At 38.3% G+C, this 17,330-nt stretch overlaps 1 protein-coding gene across 1 annotated transcript in view; it reads left to right on the forward strand.

The window, feature by feature from the left end:
- The first annotated feature begins 1,700 nt into the window (after positions 1 to 1,700).
- The window catches only part of CaMKI (Calcium/calmodulin-dependent protein kinase I), a 269,499-nt gene continuing 253,869 nt past the window's right edge, over positions 1,701 to 17,330 (forward strand). The window contains exon 1 of the mRNA XM_090388015.1: positions 1,701 to 1,869. Within this exon, the coding sequence (XP_090244141.1) occupies positions 1,781 to 1,869 (89 nt within the window). The 5' untranslated portion in view covers positions 1,701 to 1,780. The remainder of the gene's footprint in view (positions 1,870 to 17,330) is intronic.

Raw genomic sequence — 17,330 nt, forward strand, 5'->3', positions numbered from 1 at the left:
TTTATACGTATCCCATGCATTTTTCTTTCTCCGCTACATGTCTCATTAGTTCATCTTACATCCATTTAGGCCAAAACCTAAGTGCATGAAAAGTCTAGTAGCTTCCAAGATTCTTGGAATGTTTTATAATTCTTTGATAATCAGATCAAGAGTATTACACCCTCTAATTGCCACCCGAACTTGCTGCTGAGAAAACAATCAGCCATAAATTCACAAAAGCATTGCCTTGTGTGTGTGTGAGTGACCAACCCACAAATTCCAGTCAATATCTGGGAAATCAAATCCCCCATTATAAGACAATCTGATTTACCGGCCCACTCTATTTCCCTGTACAGTTGTTTATTATACTTATTAGAGTTATTAGGCCTATAGCACACTCCTACTCTCAATTTTGATTTCCCAGTGCTTATGTCACAGAAAACTGACCCGACGCTGCACTGTCCAGCCATGTCAACTAGCTGCATTTCCTTGGATTTTATGTGTTTCCTTAACTAATAGCATAACCCCTCCTCCCTTCCTATTCTGTCTCTCCTTCCTGTACACATTGTACTTCCCAAATTCCAGTTCTGCATTCCTTATATCTGTGTGACACCACGTTTCTGATATCCCAACAACATCTACCTTTGATGTTTTGACCAACACCTCAAATTCATCAAATTTATTTACCAAACTCCTAGCATTGGTGTACACAAGCATATATGCACCTGTTCCTATTCTTAGCTACCCTAACACAGCCCATGTGTTTGCTTGTATTGCAGTGACTCTCAGCAGTCTCTGAAATCCCCTGCATCTTGTTTTTCAGGCTACTGCTCATTCCAATAGAAGCAGTGCAAGAATTACTTTCATCTCTGCCAGCAGCTACTCTTAATCTATTAGTCCTTGTATCCTCTAAGCTAGCAGTTTTCCGACACACCTAACACTGCCTTGATAGCATCAGCCAATATTCTTTCACCCTTTCTATTTAAGTGTGTCCCATCCCTGTAGAAGTAGTCTCTCCTCTTAACAAGCACAGACCATGCTGTGAAAAATTCTACTCTGCTTATTTGAATATGCTGTCTCTGCAGCCTGTCTGGGACTGTAATGATCATATTTTATAGGTCCTAAAATTAGGAATGGGTGCCCCTAAACATACAGTATTTGCTTTGTTCAAGCAAACCTTGGTGCCCCTGGAGAAATCGCGTCCCTGCACCTCCACATCCTACCTTGTTGCTTTCACACAATGGGCTCAAGATTGTGTAACCTTGGAAGAAGGCACATTTATTGAATTCAATTATTTCAAGAGAAAACACCTAGATTTGTAAAATAGATATATTAAATGAATTTGTCCTGTTTTTTCAATAAAAAAAATATTTTCAATCAATATGTGTCAGCATATTCTGTTGGACCCTGTAGATAAATTGAAAGTTAGATGTCGTAGGTATTAACTTAATCACTTATTTATTGAAATAGCTTAACATTGAGAACGAACACTCCATCTTTTAATAAATATATTTACCACAATATTCGTTTAAGTGGCCACTCTAGCCAACGATGATGGAGAACGTTGCTGATTTAACCGATGCTGGAGATCAGAACTCGAGCAGTTAGGCGGGCCGATATGACGTCATCACCAGTCGCTTTTATGGCTTGAAGCAAGTGTGTAATGGCGACCGAGTAGGATGTGAGGGAGTGCGTGTATGCTGTCTTTCCATTTAGATTGTAGTGTTATCACAGCACGCAATATCTGCAATTCGACGCAAAATATTTTAAATGGTGTAACTTGTGAGGTTATTTAATTATAATGCCTTTATTCGGGAAGAAAGACTCTCAGAGGAAGAAAGAGGCAGTAAACGTCGAGGATAGATATGAATTCAAAGACCTACTTGGCACGTAAGTGACAATTTTCTGCAGCTGGCTGTGTACACTTTAAACTACATCTTAAAAGTGTGAACTGCTTGTTTGTTTTTAGGAATCCCAAACTGAGTGAGTTAGGTGTTGAACACGTTGTTTAAGTAATGTACTGATGTTTAATGTACGATGAAACCATTCTGTTTTATTGAACTTTGATTTAAGATATTTATGGTAACAGCATTGGGCGAGATCGAGGGTTGCACATCTTTGGTTGGGTTTTGAGGCTGACATTCACTGACGATTAAGATTTTTAAGTTAAACCGAATATGAAATGAAATATATTTATAAAGCACGTATCATTTCCTAACGCATCCGTCTTCTAAGATGATGCCCGGCTTTTCGGACTGTATAATCTTATTCATTGATAGATATCCGTCATTTATGTTTGAATAAAATTCTTTCGTTGGATTTTGAAGCTGACATTCACTGACGATTAAGATTTTTAAGTTAAGCCGAATATGAAATGAAATATATTTATTTGGTTTTCATATTGTTACATCCATATAGTGCACCCCATTTATTTCAGGAATACATTAATTTAAACACGTCTTTTAGTTTTATTTAGAGGTAATCATAATCAATTCTTAATACATACATGAACTTTCATGTTAAATTTAAACCTTAAGGTAAATAATCGAAAATAAATAAATAAATTAAAAAAAAAAAAAAACTGATAAAATATTTTTAATTGTATAAACTTCACTACAGACTCTTTATTTTTCGACCCAGAAAGATATCACACTTCCTTGGGTCAGTCACCTAACAACATAATCGTTTTCAGTTTTTATATCTCTTAAATCGAAAAGCACCAAAACTTTCCTTCTTCACTTGTTACAAAAATGAGTCAGCTGCCATAATGTATTGTCTGCTTTAAGTTCAGAAATATTATTATTTTTTTTATATGAATGCCACCACCCCTTTCCCAAGAATTTAGGACATGAAAAGGGTGATAAAGCTATGATACTAGAGGAGGCATATAAAGTTTCAGGCTTTAAAATAATATGGAGAATTAACATAGTTCTCCATATATAAAATAATATGGAGAATTTACATTAAAATAATACTCATTTCTCATTAAGCGAAATTTACTACTATGAATCTTATTTTTCAAATTGAAACTTCATGTTAGTTGAGATGCATAAGATAGCATATTAATGTTTTTTAAAAATATGATTGTTTGGTATGAAAGAATCTGCAGATAAAGGAACCACTAGGTGGCAGTGATCACAGTGTGCTGAAGTGGGATTTACTCAAAGAGGTAACTACCATCAGGGGTAAAGGGAAGGGTTTTTTTTGCTTTTGTAAAGGCGACTACGATGGTCTGAGAGAGTATACAGTGGGACCAACTAATGATGTTACCAACAGCAAATTCAAAATGAGAAGCATTCAAAGAATTTATCTTGGTAGCTACTAGGCTTTACATACCAACTAAGAAATCCAAAAGAATTTATCTTGGTAGCTACTAGGCTTTACATACCAACTAAGAAATATTGTTCAAGGTTTAGGCCTAAATGGATGTTAGATGAACTAATGAGACATATGGCAGAGAAGAAAAATGCATGGGATACATATAAATTAATGGGTGACATGTAAGCCTATGATAGATATAAGCTGGTCTGTAAGCAAGTCAGAAAGGAGATTAGGCAGGCAAAGGCAGGTTATGAGAAATCCTTGGCAAAGGATGCAAAGAAAAACAGAAAAGAGTTCTTTACCTATGTAAACTCTAGAAGGAAAGGAATTAATCAGATTGGTCCACTGGATATTGATGGTTCAACAGTTGAGGATCCTGCTCAGTTGGCTAACAAACTAAACAACATTCACACATGAGGAGTTATTCAGGAAGGGGAATGCCAGAGGTGAAGTAAACTCTGGCAGTGAGCTAGATGATTTTGTAATAACTGAGTGGAAAGTGGAGGAGAAATTGTTGAGGATAAACATCAAAAAGGCACCTGGGGTGGATGGGATCTATCTAGTTATATTAAAGGAGGCAGCAAAGGAAGTAAGCAGACCCTTAGCCATAATTATGAGAGCTTCTTTGGATTCAGGGGAGGTACCCATAGACTGGAGGTGTGCAAATGTGACCCCAATTCACAAAGGAGGACAAAGGCTGACACAAGTAATTATAGACCCGTGACTTTAACTTCTGTTCCAGGAAAATTAATGGAGGCACTGGTTAAAGAAGCACTGCAGGATCATCTAGATAATACTTCATTTATAGCTCGGACACAGCATGGTTTTGTTAAGGGAAAGTCTTGCCTGACCAATTTGATTGGATACTATGATGCAGTCACAAAAGAACTGAATGCAGGGAATAACTTTGATATTATATATTTGGATCTTAGAAAGGCTTTTGATACTGTTGAACATGGAAGACTGCTGCACAAATTGGAGCAGTGTGGCATTGGAGGCAAATTGCTGCTATGGATAAAGGGATGGTTGAGTGGGAGAAGACAGTGGTAATCAATGGACACTGCTGATTGTGGACTAATATTATTAGTGGAGTCCTTCAGTGTTGAGGCTATCGTTTTCTGTATTTATAAATGATATTGATGATGGTATAGCAAGCTTAATGTCCAAGTTTGCAGACGATACAAAGGTTGGCAGGGTCGTTAAGGACACTACTGACAGTATGCTGCTGCAACAGGATCTGGAAAGGTTGAGCAGATGGGCTGAGAGGTGGCAAATGAAGTTTAACATTGACAAATGTAAAGTACTACATATGGGAAACAGTAATCCCAGAGTAACATATCAACTCTGTTGTACTATACTGACAGTGGTAGAGAATGAAAAGGACCCTGGGGGTAATTGTGCAGGCGGGCTGCAAGAGTAGCTCATGGTGTGTTGTTGTGAATGATATACAGTAATTTTTCTAGCAGGTATAAAGAGTTGATTATTCCCTTGTTTAAAGCATTGGGTAGGCCACACCTTGAGTACTGTGTACAGGTCTGGAGGCCTCATTTCAAGAAGGGTGTAGAGCTGCTGGAAAGAATACAGAGAAGGGCAACAAGATTAGTGAAAGGAACAAAGGGTTGCTCTTACGAAGAAAGGCTTAAGTTTTGCAAATTACAGTGTCTGGAGACTAGGCACCGGCGAGGTGATATGATAGAGGTGTATAAAGCCTTGAATGGTTTGAACATGCTTAATGCTGATGGGATTCTTCCTCTTGCTCAAAATAATCACCTGAGAGGGCATAAATTCAAATTGAGGAAAGACAGATGTAGGATGGATGTGCGGAAATTTGCCTTTAGCCAGCGGGTAGTTGGTTGCTTGGTGGAACAGACTTCCATCTCTTGTTGTGGAAGTTGATAGCCTAAATAAATTTAAGGATCAGCTGGACAGGTATTTCGAACGAACGGAGGGCTGAAATGGGAGTGGTGTGTGTTTTGTTTTTTTTTTTTTTGACTGATGCTGCATAAGCTTGCTTTCTTGCATCATGTGCCTCTACTAATGCTAATGTAATTTACATAATATTGAAGGTTTATATTGTATCAGACTTATATTCCGATACGACCAAATGGTCAGAGGAGCTCACAAGATAACAGAATACAAGAAACAGCACCATATTCAGCAATCACGGGCTTGAACCCCAGTCACTCAAGGCATGTATACTTATGCACCCACGTGCCTGACTACTAGGCTATGGTGGCCTTTTGTGTAGAAAAAAAACTAACAGAAACTGAATATTTCTTTCCCTATATCAATTACAGGAAAATATATTTAATACATTTGTACATAAAAATATATTTTAGTCTTCATTGTATTTATTTTGTGGCTATAAGAAAATAGGCTAATGTTTTAATGAATACTAGACTTCTTATTTCATTAAAACATTAGCCTATATTCTCATAGCCACAAAATAAATTCGGCCCCGGGTGCCAAGCGTTTCAGTGGCCAAGCGATTCTTGCGAGTTTATAAAGCGTTTTTCCTCCAAGTGACAGAGTTTTCCTTGTTTTTCTCTTAGAATTAATATTTTCTGTTAAGTAGCTCTACTTACTTAAAAACACTAAGAAGAGAGCCCAGAAGAAGGCAAGTACCTTTTTCTTTAATTTAGCTAGCTGTACTAACTTACTAACTCTATGCTTGGCCACCAAGCGGCACTGCTCCTGCCTCCCCGTGGCGGGGCCGGTAACCTGGGTGGTAAAGGCAAACCCCCAGGGCAAAAAGGAGCGATCATGGATAAAAACCATTATCCAAACTTAGAGCCTTTGAGCTCAACAGCGGAAGATTCTAAACCTGACCATGACTCAAGTCAACCTAAAAGACTGCGAAGAGAAGCAGAATGTCATGACGATTGCCCAAACTTCCTGGTGATTCATTCCCTATCTGCCCAACCTGTGGGTAAGTTGTCACCATTCTTAATTCAGAAAATCTTGGAGTCAATTGCTGGATCACCAAAAATGGTTAAAATACTGCAATCCGGAGACCTTCTGATAGAAACAGCCACCTCCAAACATTCTGAGCGGCTGTTAAAAACAACAACATTTGGTGGGTTGACAGTAGAAATTACTCCCCACAAAACACTAAATTCATCAAAAGGTGTCATCAGCGAGTGGGACCTAATTACAGTCTCCGAAGAAGAACTACTCCAAGAACTCAGCAGTCAGAAAGTTGTAAATGTAAAACGGATCATGACGAAAAAAGATGGAAATCTTACTCCAACAAGATCCATCATTCTGACATTTAGCACTCCAGACTTACCATCCTCTATTAAAGCTGGTTATTTAAACTGCCGGATTCGACCATACATCCCGAATCCTGTTCGTTGCTTTAAATGTCAGAAATACGGCCATTCCCAGCAGGCTTGTCGAGGAGAAGCCATATGTCCCATCTGTAGCTCTAAAGATCACACCCAAGCGGATTGTTCAGTCAAAACTCCTGTTTGTCCAAACTGCAAAGGAAGCCATCCAGCCTTTTCCAAAACTTGTGAGCTATGGATAACAGGAAAGAAAATTCAAAAATACAAAATTGAAAATAAAGTCACGTTTCCTGAGGCACGTAGACAAGTTATGTCGACCATGCCTAGTGGTCGTTCTTATGCAGCTCGCACTAGAAACTTTGTTTCTACTGCAGCTCAAACGGATGTATCAGTTCCGCCTAACACCTCTCTAGTGAATTGGCTTAAATTTACACTTTCAACCTCTAAAAAAGATAATCCTCCGAAAAAAACTAGCGAAGCCACAAATACTCCAATCAGTATTCCCACTCATACCCCATTAGTCTCAGTTGAAAAAAAACAATTAAAATCTCACTCAGTCTCAAAAAAAATGGAATCGCCTACCAATAATATGGATGTAGATGAGCTGCTAAGTAACGAGGAGCCCATTCTAGAACTCCATGCAGATGACACCATGGATATTGGACGCCCCACATTCCCAAAAAAAAAAAAGACCGGAAGAAATGTCCCACGAACAAAAAACAGTCAGACGAATCATCCTCAGCTAAATCTAAATAATGTATAACATCATACAATGGAACTGCAGAGGACTAAGTAGTCATTCTGATGACTTAAGGGATTTACTAGCTCAATTCAATCCCATAGGTGTATGCCTACAGGAAACTTTCTTGTCACCCCAAATTTCACCAAAATTTTCAAATTATGTGATATACATACGAGATAGGAGTTCAAACTCTCCTGCTCGTGGCGGAGTAGCTATTCTTGCTAACTCTGACATTCCATCCAGGCCGATCCAATTGAGAACCACTCTAGAAGTTGTCGCAGCTCGTATTGCAGTTGGTATTTCAGTTACCCTTGTTTCCATCTATATTTCACCATCTCTACCACTTCCGCATTCAGAACTTGACAGCCTGATTTCACAACTCCCAACTCCAATTTGTCTCTTTGGTGACTTTAATGGACATCATCCATTGTTGGGGTCTACTACAATGGATAGAAGAGGCAAATTGATGGAGGAATTCATGAACAATAATGATCTTAATTTATTAAATTCTGGATCTCCTACTTACATACACCTAGCAACAGGATCTGTTTCTGCAATAGACTTGTCAATTTGTTCACCATCTATCTTTCCAATCATGACATGATCAGTTTTAACCGATCCCTTTAACAGTGATCACTTTCCAATTATTTGCTCACTACAAACAAGAGTAACTCCGAATCCTGTTCAACGATCCAACTGGCAGTTTAAAAAGGCAAACTGGGGAGGCTATTCTGCCCAAATACTCTTAGACAGATGTTATGTTCAAAGACAACATATTGATGAAGTAAATACTTATATAATCAATCAGATTCTCACTGCAGCTAATGGTTCCATTCCAAAATCCACGCCTTATCACAAACACAGAAATAACTGGTGGAATACAGATTGTTTAATTGCCAAACAGGAAAAAACCGTGCTTGGAATAATTTCCGTAAGTATCCCACCACTAGTAACCTAATTGCTTATAAAAAACTCAAAGCGAAAGCTAGACAAGTTAGGCGGAAAGCGAAACGGGATTCTTGGATTGCTTTTGCCTCAACCATTACCAAAGACACGGATACACGAGTCATCTGGAAAAGAATACAGGCATTAAACGGCAAATTTACTCGGCTGCCCTCTCCGATACTTCATTGGAGAGGGAAAGACATTTCTACTCCTGAAGAAGTTGCAAATGCATTAGCAGAATCATTTGCAAAAATATCAGCTTCTGCCACCTATGCGTCCACCTTCCAGAACATCAAAGCAGGTGCGGAACGGTATAAAATCAACTTCTTCACGCGCTGCTCACTGCCGTACAACCAACCGTTTACATTAATAGAACTTCAAGAATCATTAAACAGATCTTTCAATAGCGCTGCAGGTCCAGATGGAGTTCATTACATTATGCTAAAGCATTTACTTGATGAAGACTTGAGAATTCTTATTAATTTTTTATAATCGGATATTCACCGAAAATGCCTATCCTTCTTCATGGCGCCATTCGTTCGTTATCGCCTTACCAAAACCAGGAAAAGATCCTTCCTGTGTTGAAAATTACAGGCCAATATCTCTTACGAGCTGCATGGGAAAAATTTTCGAAAGGATGGTTCATACTAGGCTCACCTACATCCTGGAGTCAGAGAATCTCCTTCCAGAACAACAATATGGCTTTCGGAAAAATAGATCAACGCTGGATGTGCTTATCAAAGCCGAATCTCATATCTGCAATGCCTTTGTCATGAAACAACATCTAGTCATGGTCAATTTAGATCTTGAAAAGGCATTTGATACAACATGGCGTCATGGTATTATTAGGGACCTTTACCATCTGGAGCTTCGGGGCCATTTGCCGGAAACAATTCAAAATTTCTTGCAATTGCGCTCTTTTCAAGTCCGATACAAAAACGTCCTCTCTACATCTCACATACAGGAAGAGGGAGTTCCGCAGGGATCAGTACTCAGTCCAACACTGTTTTCAATCCGAGTTAGCACAATGACACGAGATATCCCAAAAACTGTTTAAACTTATATGTATACAGATGATCTTACCATTTCCTGTCAATCTCAAAGTATGAATACCATTGAACGGCAGCTACAACTAGCCATAACCAAAATAGAGGCCTGGACTTCACGGAACGGTTACAGATTGTCAGAAAAGAAATGCACTGTCACTCACTTTTGCAAGAAGCGAGCTCTCCATCCGGAACCTGAACTACAAATAAACAATACTCCAATCCCGCTTGTTAATACCGTTAAATTTCTTGGACTATTACTAGACCGCAAACTAAATTTCCAGGCTCACATCACTTATTTGTTAGCATTAGCATTAGCATTAGTAGAGGCATTTGATGCAAGAAAGCAAGCTTATGCAGCATCAGCCAAAAAAAAAAAGAAAAAAAAAAAAAAAAAGTAACATAAATAAATAAAAATAACCACTTCCACTTCACCCCTCTGTTCGTTCGAAATACCTGTCCAGCTGAGCCTTAAACTTATTTAGGCTATCAACTTCCACGACAAGGGATGGAAGTCTGTTCCACCCACCAACCACCCGCTGGCTAAAGGCAAATTTCCGCACATCTATCCTACATCTGTCTTTCCTCAATTTGAATTTATGCCCTCTCATGTGATTTTTCTGAGCTAGAGGAAGAATCCCATCAGCATTGAGCATGCTCAAACCATTCAAGGCTTTGTACACCTCTATCAGATCACCCCGCTGGTGCCTAGTTTCCAGACACTGTAATTTGCAAAACTTAAGCCTTTCTTCGTAAGAGAACCCCTTTGTCCCATTCACCAATCTAGTTGCCCTTCTCTGTACTCGTTCCAGCAGCTCTACATCCTTCCTGAAATGAGGCCTCCAGGCCTGTATACAGTACTCTAGGTGTGGCCTGACCATTGCCTTATACAAGGGATTAATCACCTCCTTATCCCTGCTAGAAAAATTCCTATATATCATTGACAATACACCATGAGCTACTCTTGCAGCTCGTCTGCACTGCTCAGAGAACTTCATATCTGCCTGCACCACCACCCCCAGGTCCCTTTCATTCTCTACCACTGTCAGTGTAGTACCACAGAGTTGATACGTTGCTCTGGGGTTGCTGTTTCCCATATGTAGTACTTTACATTTGTCAATGTTAAACTTCATTTGCCACCTCGAAGCCCATCTGCTCAACCTTTCCAAATCCTGTTGCAGCAGCATAGTGTCAGTAGTGTCCTTGACAACCCTGCCAACCTTCGTATCGTCTGCAAACTTGGACATTAAGCCTGATATACCATCATCAATATCATTTATAAATACAGAAAACAATAAAGGCCCCAATACTGAACCCTGAGGGACTCCACTAATAACATTAGTCCACGATGAGCAGTGTCCATTGATTACCACTCTCTGTCTTCTCCCCCTCAACCACCCCTTTATCCATAGCAGCAACTTGCCTCCAATGCCACACTGCTCCAATTTGTGCAGCAGTCTTCCATGTGCAACAGTATCAAAAGCCTTTCTAAGATCCAAGTATATAATATCAAAGTTATTCCCTGCATCCAGTTCTTTTGTGACTGCATCATAGTATCCAATCAAATTGGTCAGGCAAGACTTCCCCTTAACAAAACCATGCTGTGTCCTAGCTATAACTGAAGTCTTGTCTAGATGATCCTGCAGTGCTTCTTTCACCAGTGCCTCCATTAATTTTCCGGGAACAGAAGTTAAACTCACAGGTCTATAATTACTTGTGTCAGCCTTTGATCCCCCTTTGTGAATTGGGGTCACATTTGCACATCTCCAGTCAATGGGTACCTCCCCTGAGTCCAAGGAAGCTCTCATAATTATGGCTAAGGGTTTGCTTACCTCCTTTGCTGCCTCCTTTAATATAACTGGATAGATCCCATCCACCCCAGGTGCCTTTCTTGTGTTTATCTTATTTGAGAACTTCTTGTTTAAAGCATTTAAATATACTTCGTTCGGTCTCATCTATGTCATGGGGAGCTGATCGGTGTACTTTGTTGCATCTTTATAGAAGTTTAATCCGTTCACGACTAGATTATGGTTGTCCAGTGTATGACTCTGCCAGGAGCACTACTTTAAAATGGCTAAATATGATCCACCACAGTGCTCTGAGGACTGCGCTGGGAGCTTTCAGGACTTCTCCTATCCAAAGTCTATATATTGAAGCGCATGGTCCCCCATTACATCTGCGTAGAAAAACACTATTGCTTCGCTACGCTGCTAAGATCCAGAGTCTACCATCGCACCCAAGTTGGGAGTATCTCTATAATACCCGTTCGGACACCTTCTATGAGAGCAAACCAAATGAAAATAGACCCGCCTCTATCAGGATAAAAGAGCTTGTTCAGACTTGGAATATCAATTTAAATGAAATTTTCCAAGACACAACTACACCTGTTGCTCCGTGGACATATGTGTCTGTCTCTCAAGATACATACTTCCTCCAGTGGGGGAAAAATATACCTTTCTGCAATATCAGACAGTTACATTCAGCTCATGCTATGAACAACCATGCCTGTAAAATTTATACGGATGGTTCAAAAACTGAGAGTACGGTAGGTGCTGCGGCGGTTTTCCCTTTATGTACAATTTCAGCCACTCTACCGCTTGCCTGCAGCGTCTTCACAGCCGAATTATATGCCATTAAGTTAGCGCTTAGTAAGATAATTGAGCTTTCCATCTCATCTGCCATAATTTACACAGATTCTCTTAGTGCTGTCTCTGCCCTAAGGAAGAATTCTTCCATTTCTCACCCTACATTGAAACAGATTCATTCCCAGCTATTCGTTTGCAGTGTGTCCAATCAGTCAATCAGATTTTGCTGGATCCCTGGCCACTCAGGCATTCCGGGAAATGAAAGTGCTGACTTTGCCGCTAAACATCCGGAAACCACTCTCTCACAACATCCTCAGGTTCCTTTCTCTGATTTTTAGTCTGTCATACGCAAAGCCTGCTACAATAAATGGTCACAGACCTGGAAAAGTGACACTAACAATAAACTATACCAAATAAAAGAAGACCCAAAGCTGTGGCTGTCTGGCTTCCGAAGAAACAGACGAGAGGAAGTAGTACTGGCAAGACTGAGAATTGGACACACTCACCATACTCATCTCTTCCTATTATTGGGAGAAAGCCCACCACAGTGCTCATCCTGTCAGACGCAACTTACAGTCCGTCATTTCCTGGTTGATTGTCCCTTGCATTCAACCATCCGGTCAAACACTTTTCAGTCACTGTCTACATTGAATATCTCACCTGATTTATCTCGCATCTTAGGAAATGAAGCAAATATTGAAGAACTTTTATTATATCTAAAACATATTGGTTTGTACAGAAGTATATAATTTAATCTCTCTAGCAATACGTTTTTTTGTAAATTAACGATTAGGAGACACAATTTGGCCGTAGTAGCCCTTGTGTCGTTAAACCGAACTACAACAACAAAATAAATTCAATAAAGACAAAAATATATTTTTATGTACAATTGTATTAAATATATTTTTATGTACAATTGTATTAAATATATTTTTATGTACAATTGTATTAAATATATTTTTATGTACAATTGTATTAAATATATTTTCCTGTAATTGATATAGGGAAAGAAATATGCAGTTTCTGTTAGTTTTTTTCTTCTTATTTAAAAAGATCCCACCTAATGATAAATTAGGTTTGTGCACTGGTACTAGTTTATCGACAAAAACAAAAAAAAAAAAAAAAAGACTTTAAAAAATAAGCAGAAACCATGTTGATTATGGAAAACAGAATAGTTAAAAATGTACAATCCTCAAATACATTGGTTAATGAGTGAGTGAGAGTTCTGTTGTTGCTGCTGCATTGGCTACTCAAGCTATAATGTATCAAGCTATAATTTTTGTATTATGTATGTACATATATTTCTATAAGTTGATTTACCTGTTGTGTCTATTATTTATAGCATTCTAAGTTTCATTTCAGAATTTAAGAGTGAGAATTAGGTTATTAATCTTTTGGTTTGTGTGCCATTTATGCTTTGATAAATGTAAAGTTCTGCATCTGGGTCACTGCAAATACAAGTATAATTATCAACTGGGCTGGGGGGTAAGTGAAGTGTTTTCAGCTAGGACACGAAGTCACCATTGTCAAATTTTTATAATGATACTTATAATTTAATATTAGCAATGGCCACATGGTGCAAGGAAGCCTATGGCTTATGCTGCACCAGCCAAAAAAAAATTGAATGAAATAAAATAAGAAGAATATTTTAAAAAATAACTAATAATTGATAAAAGAAAAGGAAATAGACAACCTATGCATTTCCCTCCTCCAGTAGGTAACTGTCCAGCTAACCTTTGAATTTTCCCAAACCGTTAACCTCTACCACCCATGTAGGTAACTTATTCCAGTAATTTATAATTCGCTGGTTAAAATAAAACTTCAGGCAAACCAGTGTAAACAATTCCCCCCCCATAACTTGAATTTATGGCCACTAGTTCTAGAATCATTTATAACCGTGAAAATTTCATCCTCATTCATTTTACTTATGTCTCTCCGAGCCTTAAACATCTCAATCAAGTCTCCTCCAAGGTGTCTATTTTCCAAGCTGTGCAACCCACATATTCAGTCTTTCCTCATATGGACGCCCTTTTGTCAATCTCACCAGGCGAGTTTACCCATCTATGCACCCTTTCAAGAAACTCAGTCTTTCTTTAGGTGCAGTCTCCATACTTGAACACAGATTCCAAGTGTGGGCTAACAATAGCCTTACATAATGGGATTATGATGTCCTTATCTTTACTAGCAAATGTTCAATAAATCATTGAATGGACACCATGGATGTTCCGTACAACCTGTCTACAATGCTCAGAGAACTTCATATCTGACCATACTGTAACACAACCAAGTCCCTTTCCTCTACTACTGGTTTTAGCTCAACTCCAAGTGTATAAGTTATTTTGGGGTTACCGTTCCTCAGGTGTAATACCTTACTCTTTTCTGGATTAAAGCATATCATTTATGGAGTATTATTCCGAAGTTTTTCTGCTTATAAGCAGAAAAACTTCAGAATATACTTTTGCTTATACATTTTGAAATTTTGAAGTAGTTTGAAATTTACCTGGTGATAATTAACTGCTGACCATTATGGCAGCATGAATTTATCAATTGATACAAGAACTGTTATTTATAATGAAGGATAAGTGATAAGAGCTTTACCAGTGGGATTCACCTTTCATTATGATAGTATGAAAACAAAACAGTTATCTGGAAAAATATTTTCTTTCGTTATACGGTGTATATTGATAAATGGTACTGCATGTTTTTAACTGTGTTTTCAAAACCAAATACTATATAATATTTTCAAAACTAAAAAGGAGAGCTGGCAATAGCTTATGTGTTTGTGAACGTTGACTACTTATCAACTTTCTTATGTTTAAATGCTTTAAAAATTAAAATATCTCTTAGAATGATAGTGTTGAAATTTAGTATTCCTGCACCATTGTTTTGGTTTTCAGTCATCATTGTTTATTTTGTTGGAATTGAAAACAGAAAAATTGGATAAGCATGTACTTGCATTTGTTTAATTAAAATTTGGCCATTACAGTTATAGTGTATTGTTCACCTGGGAAAGACTCCCATGTCTATTGATGGTTAGGGAACCTGAGCACTGAACCAAACCAAAAAACACACGAATCCGGATAAAGCTTCTGGGGCTCCAACATCGTCCCTAACTGAAAATTTGGATAATGACACTTCTGCTAAAAGACAGAAAACAGAACTTATGTTCCAAGCGATTCTGTGATTAAGTGACTTTCTTGAAGTAGAAATCGTTTCCTTATTTAAAGTATTTATTAACACACAATTAAATAATCTATAGTAAAGAAATCTACTTTACTAGATTAAGAAAGAAAGCAACCTTCTCTTTTCCTTTTCTTTTCTTGTATATATCTTAATTACTAATCTCCTAGTGCTTGGTCACAGGATGGCACTCTCCACGTAGCGATGCCGGTAACTTGGAGAGGTAAAGCGCTCACTTCCAGGGTGCAGTGTAGCGAACTGACTCCAATCCCCAGAAACCCACTCGGTTGATGAATCCAAATGTAACTGATCCAAGACATGAAGAATCTATTTCTCTTAGAGATTCATCTAAAATTACTAGAAAAGGCAACAGAAATGACTGTCTCCACAAAGAGTGAAAACTGACATAAATAATAATACATTCAAATAATGAGAAATCAGTAGGCCAATTGTCACCCTTTCTCCCACAAAAGAATCTTGAGAGTTATGCCGGCTCACCAAAAAACGTTAAGAGATTAAAATCAGGTGATATTTTAGTAGAAACAGCACACTCTAAACATTCCAAAAGACTGTTGCAAATGACAACCTTCACAGGAATACCAGTAATGGTATCCCCTCACAATACCTTAAATACGTCAAAAGGTGTAATAACAGAACGGGACCTTCTAAACCTACCTGAAAATGAAATTCAAAGTGAACTTCAGGAACAAAAAGTAATAAATGTCAAAAGAATTACAACTAAAAAGAAGGGATCGTCACCCCCACCAGGAACCTGATACTCACTTTCAACACACTGCAACTACCCAGATCAGTAAAAGCAGGATATCTGTGTTGCAATATTAGACCATACATCCCAAATCCTCTCCACTGCTTCAGCTGCCAGAAGTTTGGACACTCACAGACTGTATGTAGAGGAAAATAAATGTATGCAAACTGTGGATCCCAAGAACATCTCACCTCCACTTGCACAGCTGGAAATCATAAAAGTGTAAAGGGGAACATATGGCTTATTCAAGAGAGTGTGAAATCTGGAAAAAAGAATAAAGTACAAAGCAGAAAACGGAGTTACATATCAAGAAGCGAAAAAAAGCAATTGCAATAAATCTAAAAAATAAACATTCATATGCTCAAGTCACCATAACCAAAAAGATCCTGGAATGAGACTTCCTAATTCAAAATACTGTTGACATAAACAGATGTCACAGTTCCCCCAAGAGAATCAATCTCAGAATGGACACGTGAATTTTATAAATCTTCTCCACCAGCATTCTCTAAAAAGCAATAAGAAAAAATGATTAATACACTATCTTTTCCCCTGGATAATGCAGAAAATGTAAGAAGATAAGTAAACAAAGAAAGGAAAAGTAATACAGAAACAAAAATTATAGAACAGATGGATATTGAGGCAGGAAATAGCAGAGAGAACCCTACCTTGAAATTTTTGTGGAAAAAGAAATGGATACAGGACCCTATTTTCCAAAGAAAGATGAAATCAAGGCAGACAAAGCAAAAACAGTCCCAAGGAACCAATCCGGGAGATCATCTAAACCGAAATGACAGATACGAATATCCAGTGGAACTGTCTAGGTTTCCGCGCAAGCATTAATGATATTATAGACCTCATTACCCAATATCATCCTTTAAGCATCTGCCTACAAGAAACACATTGAACTCTACTGACTTGGTTGTCATACCGGAGTATAAACAGAAAATTTATTTATTTGAAATTACAGGATAACAGTACCATTAAAAACTATACCATATTCAGAAAGGACTGCATATTGGATGGAACAACATGAGGAGGAGTTACAATATTAGTCAAGAGACGTGCCATATCAAGTAATACCATTGAACACCCCATTAGAAGCAGTTGCAGTCCATCTAGCAATATGCTTCAATATCTCAGGGGCTCACAGCTGGTGAGTTCGGGCTTGGCACAACCAGGATCCTGAGCTGAATATCATCATCCTTCTCTTTCTTGGTGATTCCCTTCTACTTCTCTCTCTCTCTCTCTCAGGGTAACTCGAGGAATTTTTTTTTTTTTTTTGGCTGGAGCAGCATAAGCCTCAGGCTTCCTTGCACCATATAGCTAATAATAATAATTACTGTGACCTCAATATATCTACCTCCTAGTTAAGAACTTTAGGTCGAACATGTACCTTGAAAAGTCATCACACTCCTCCAAACTGCATACAACGATTTATCTGAGGAATTTACCATCCAAACTGGAGTCCGCCAAGGGGAC

This window comes from Mastigoproctus giganteus, chromosome 13, assembly GCF_048544385.1.
Source record: "Mastigoproctus giganteus isolate SK-2022 chromosome 13, ASM4854438v1, whole genome shotgun sequence".
Taxonomy (NCBI): domain Eukaryota; kingdom Metazoa; phylum Arthropoda; class Arachnida; order Uropygi; family Thelyphonidae; genus Mastigoproctus; species Mastigoproctus giganteus.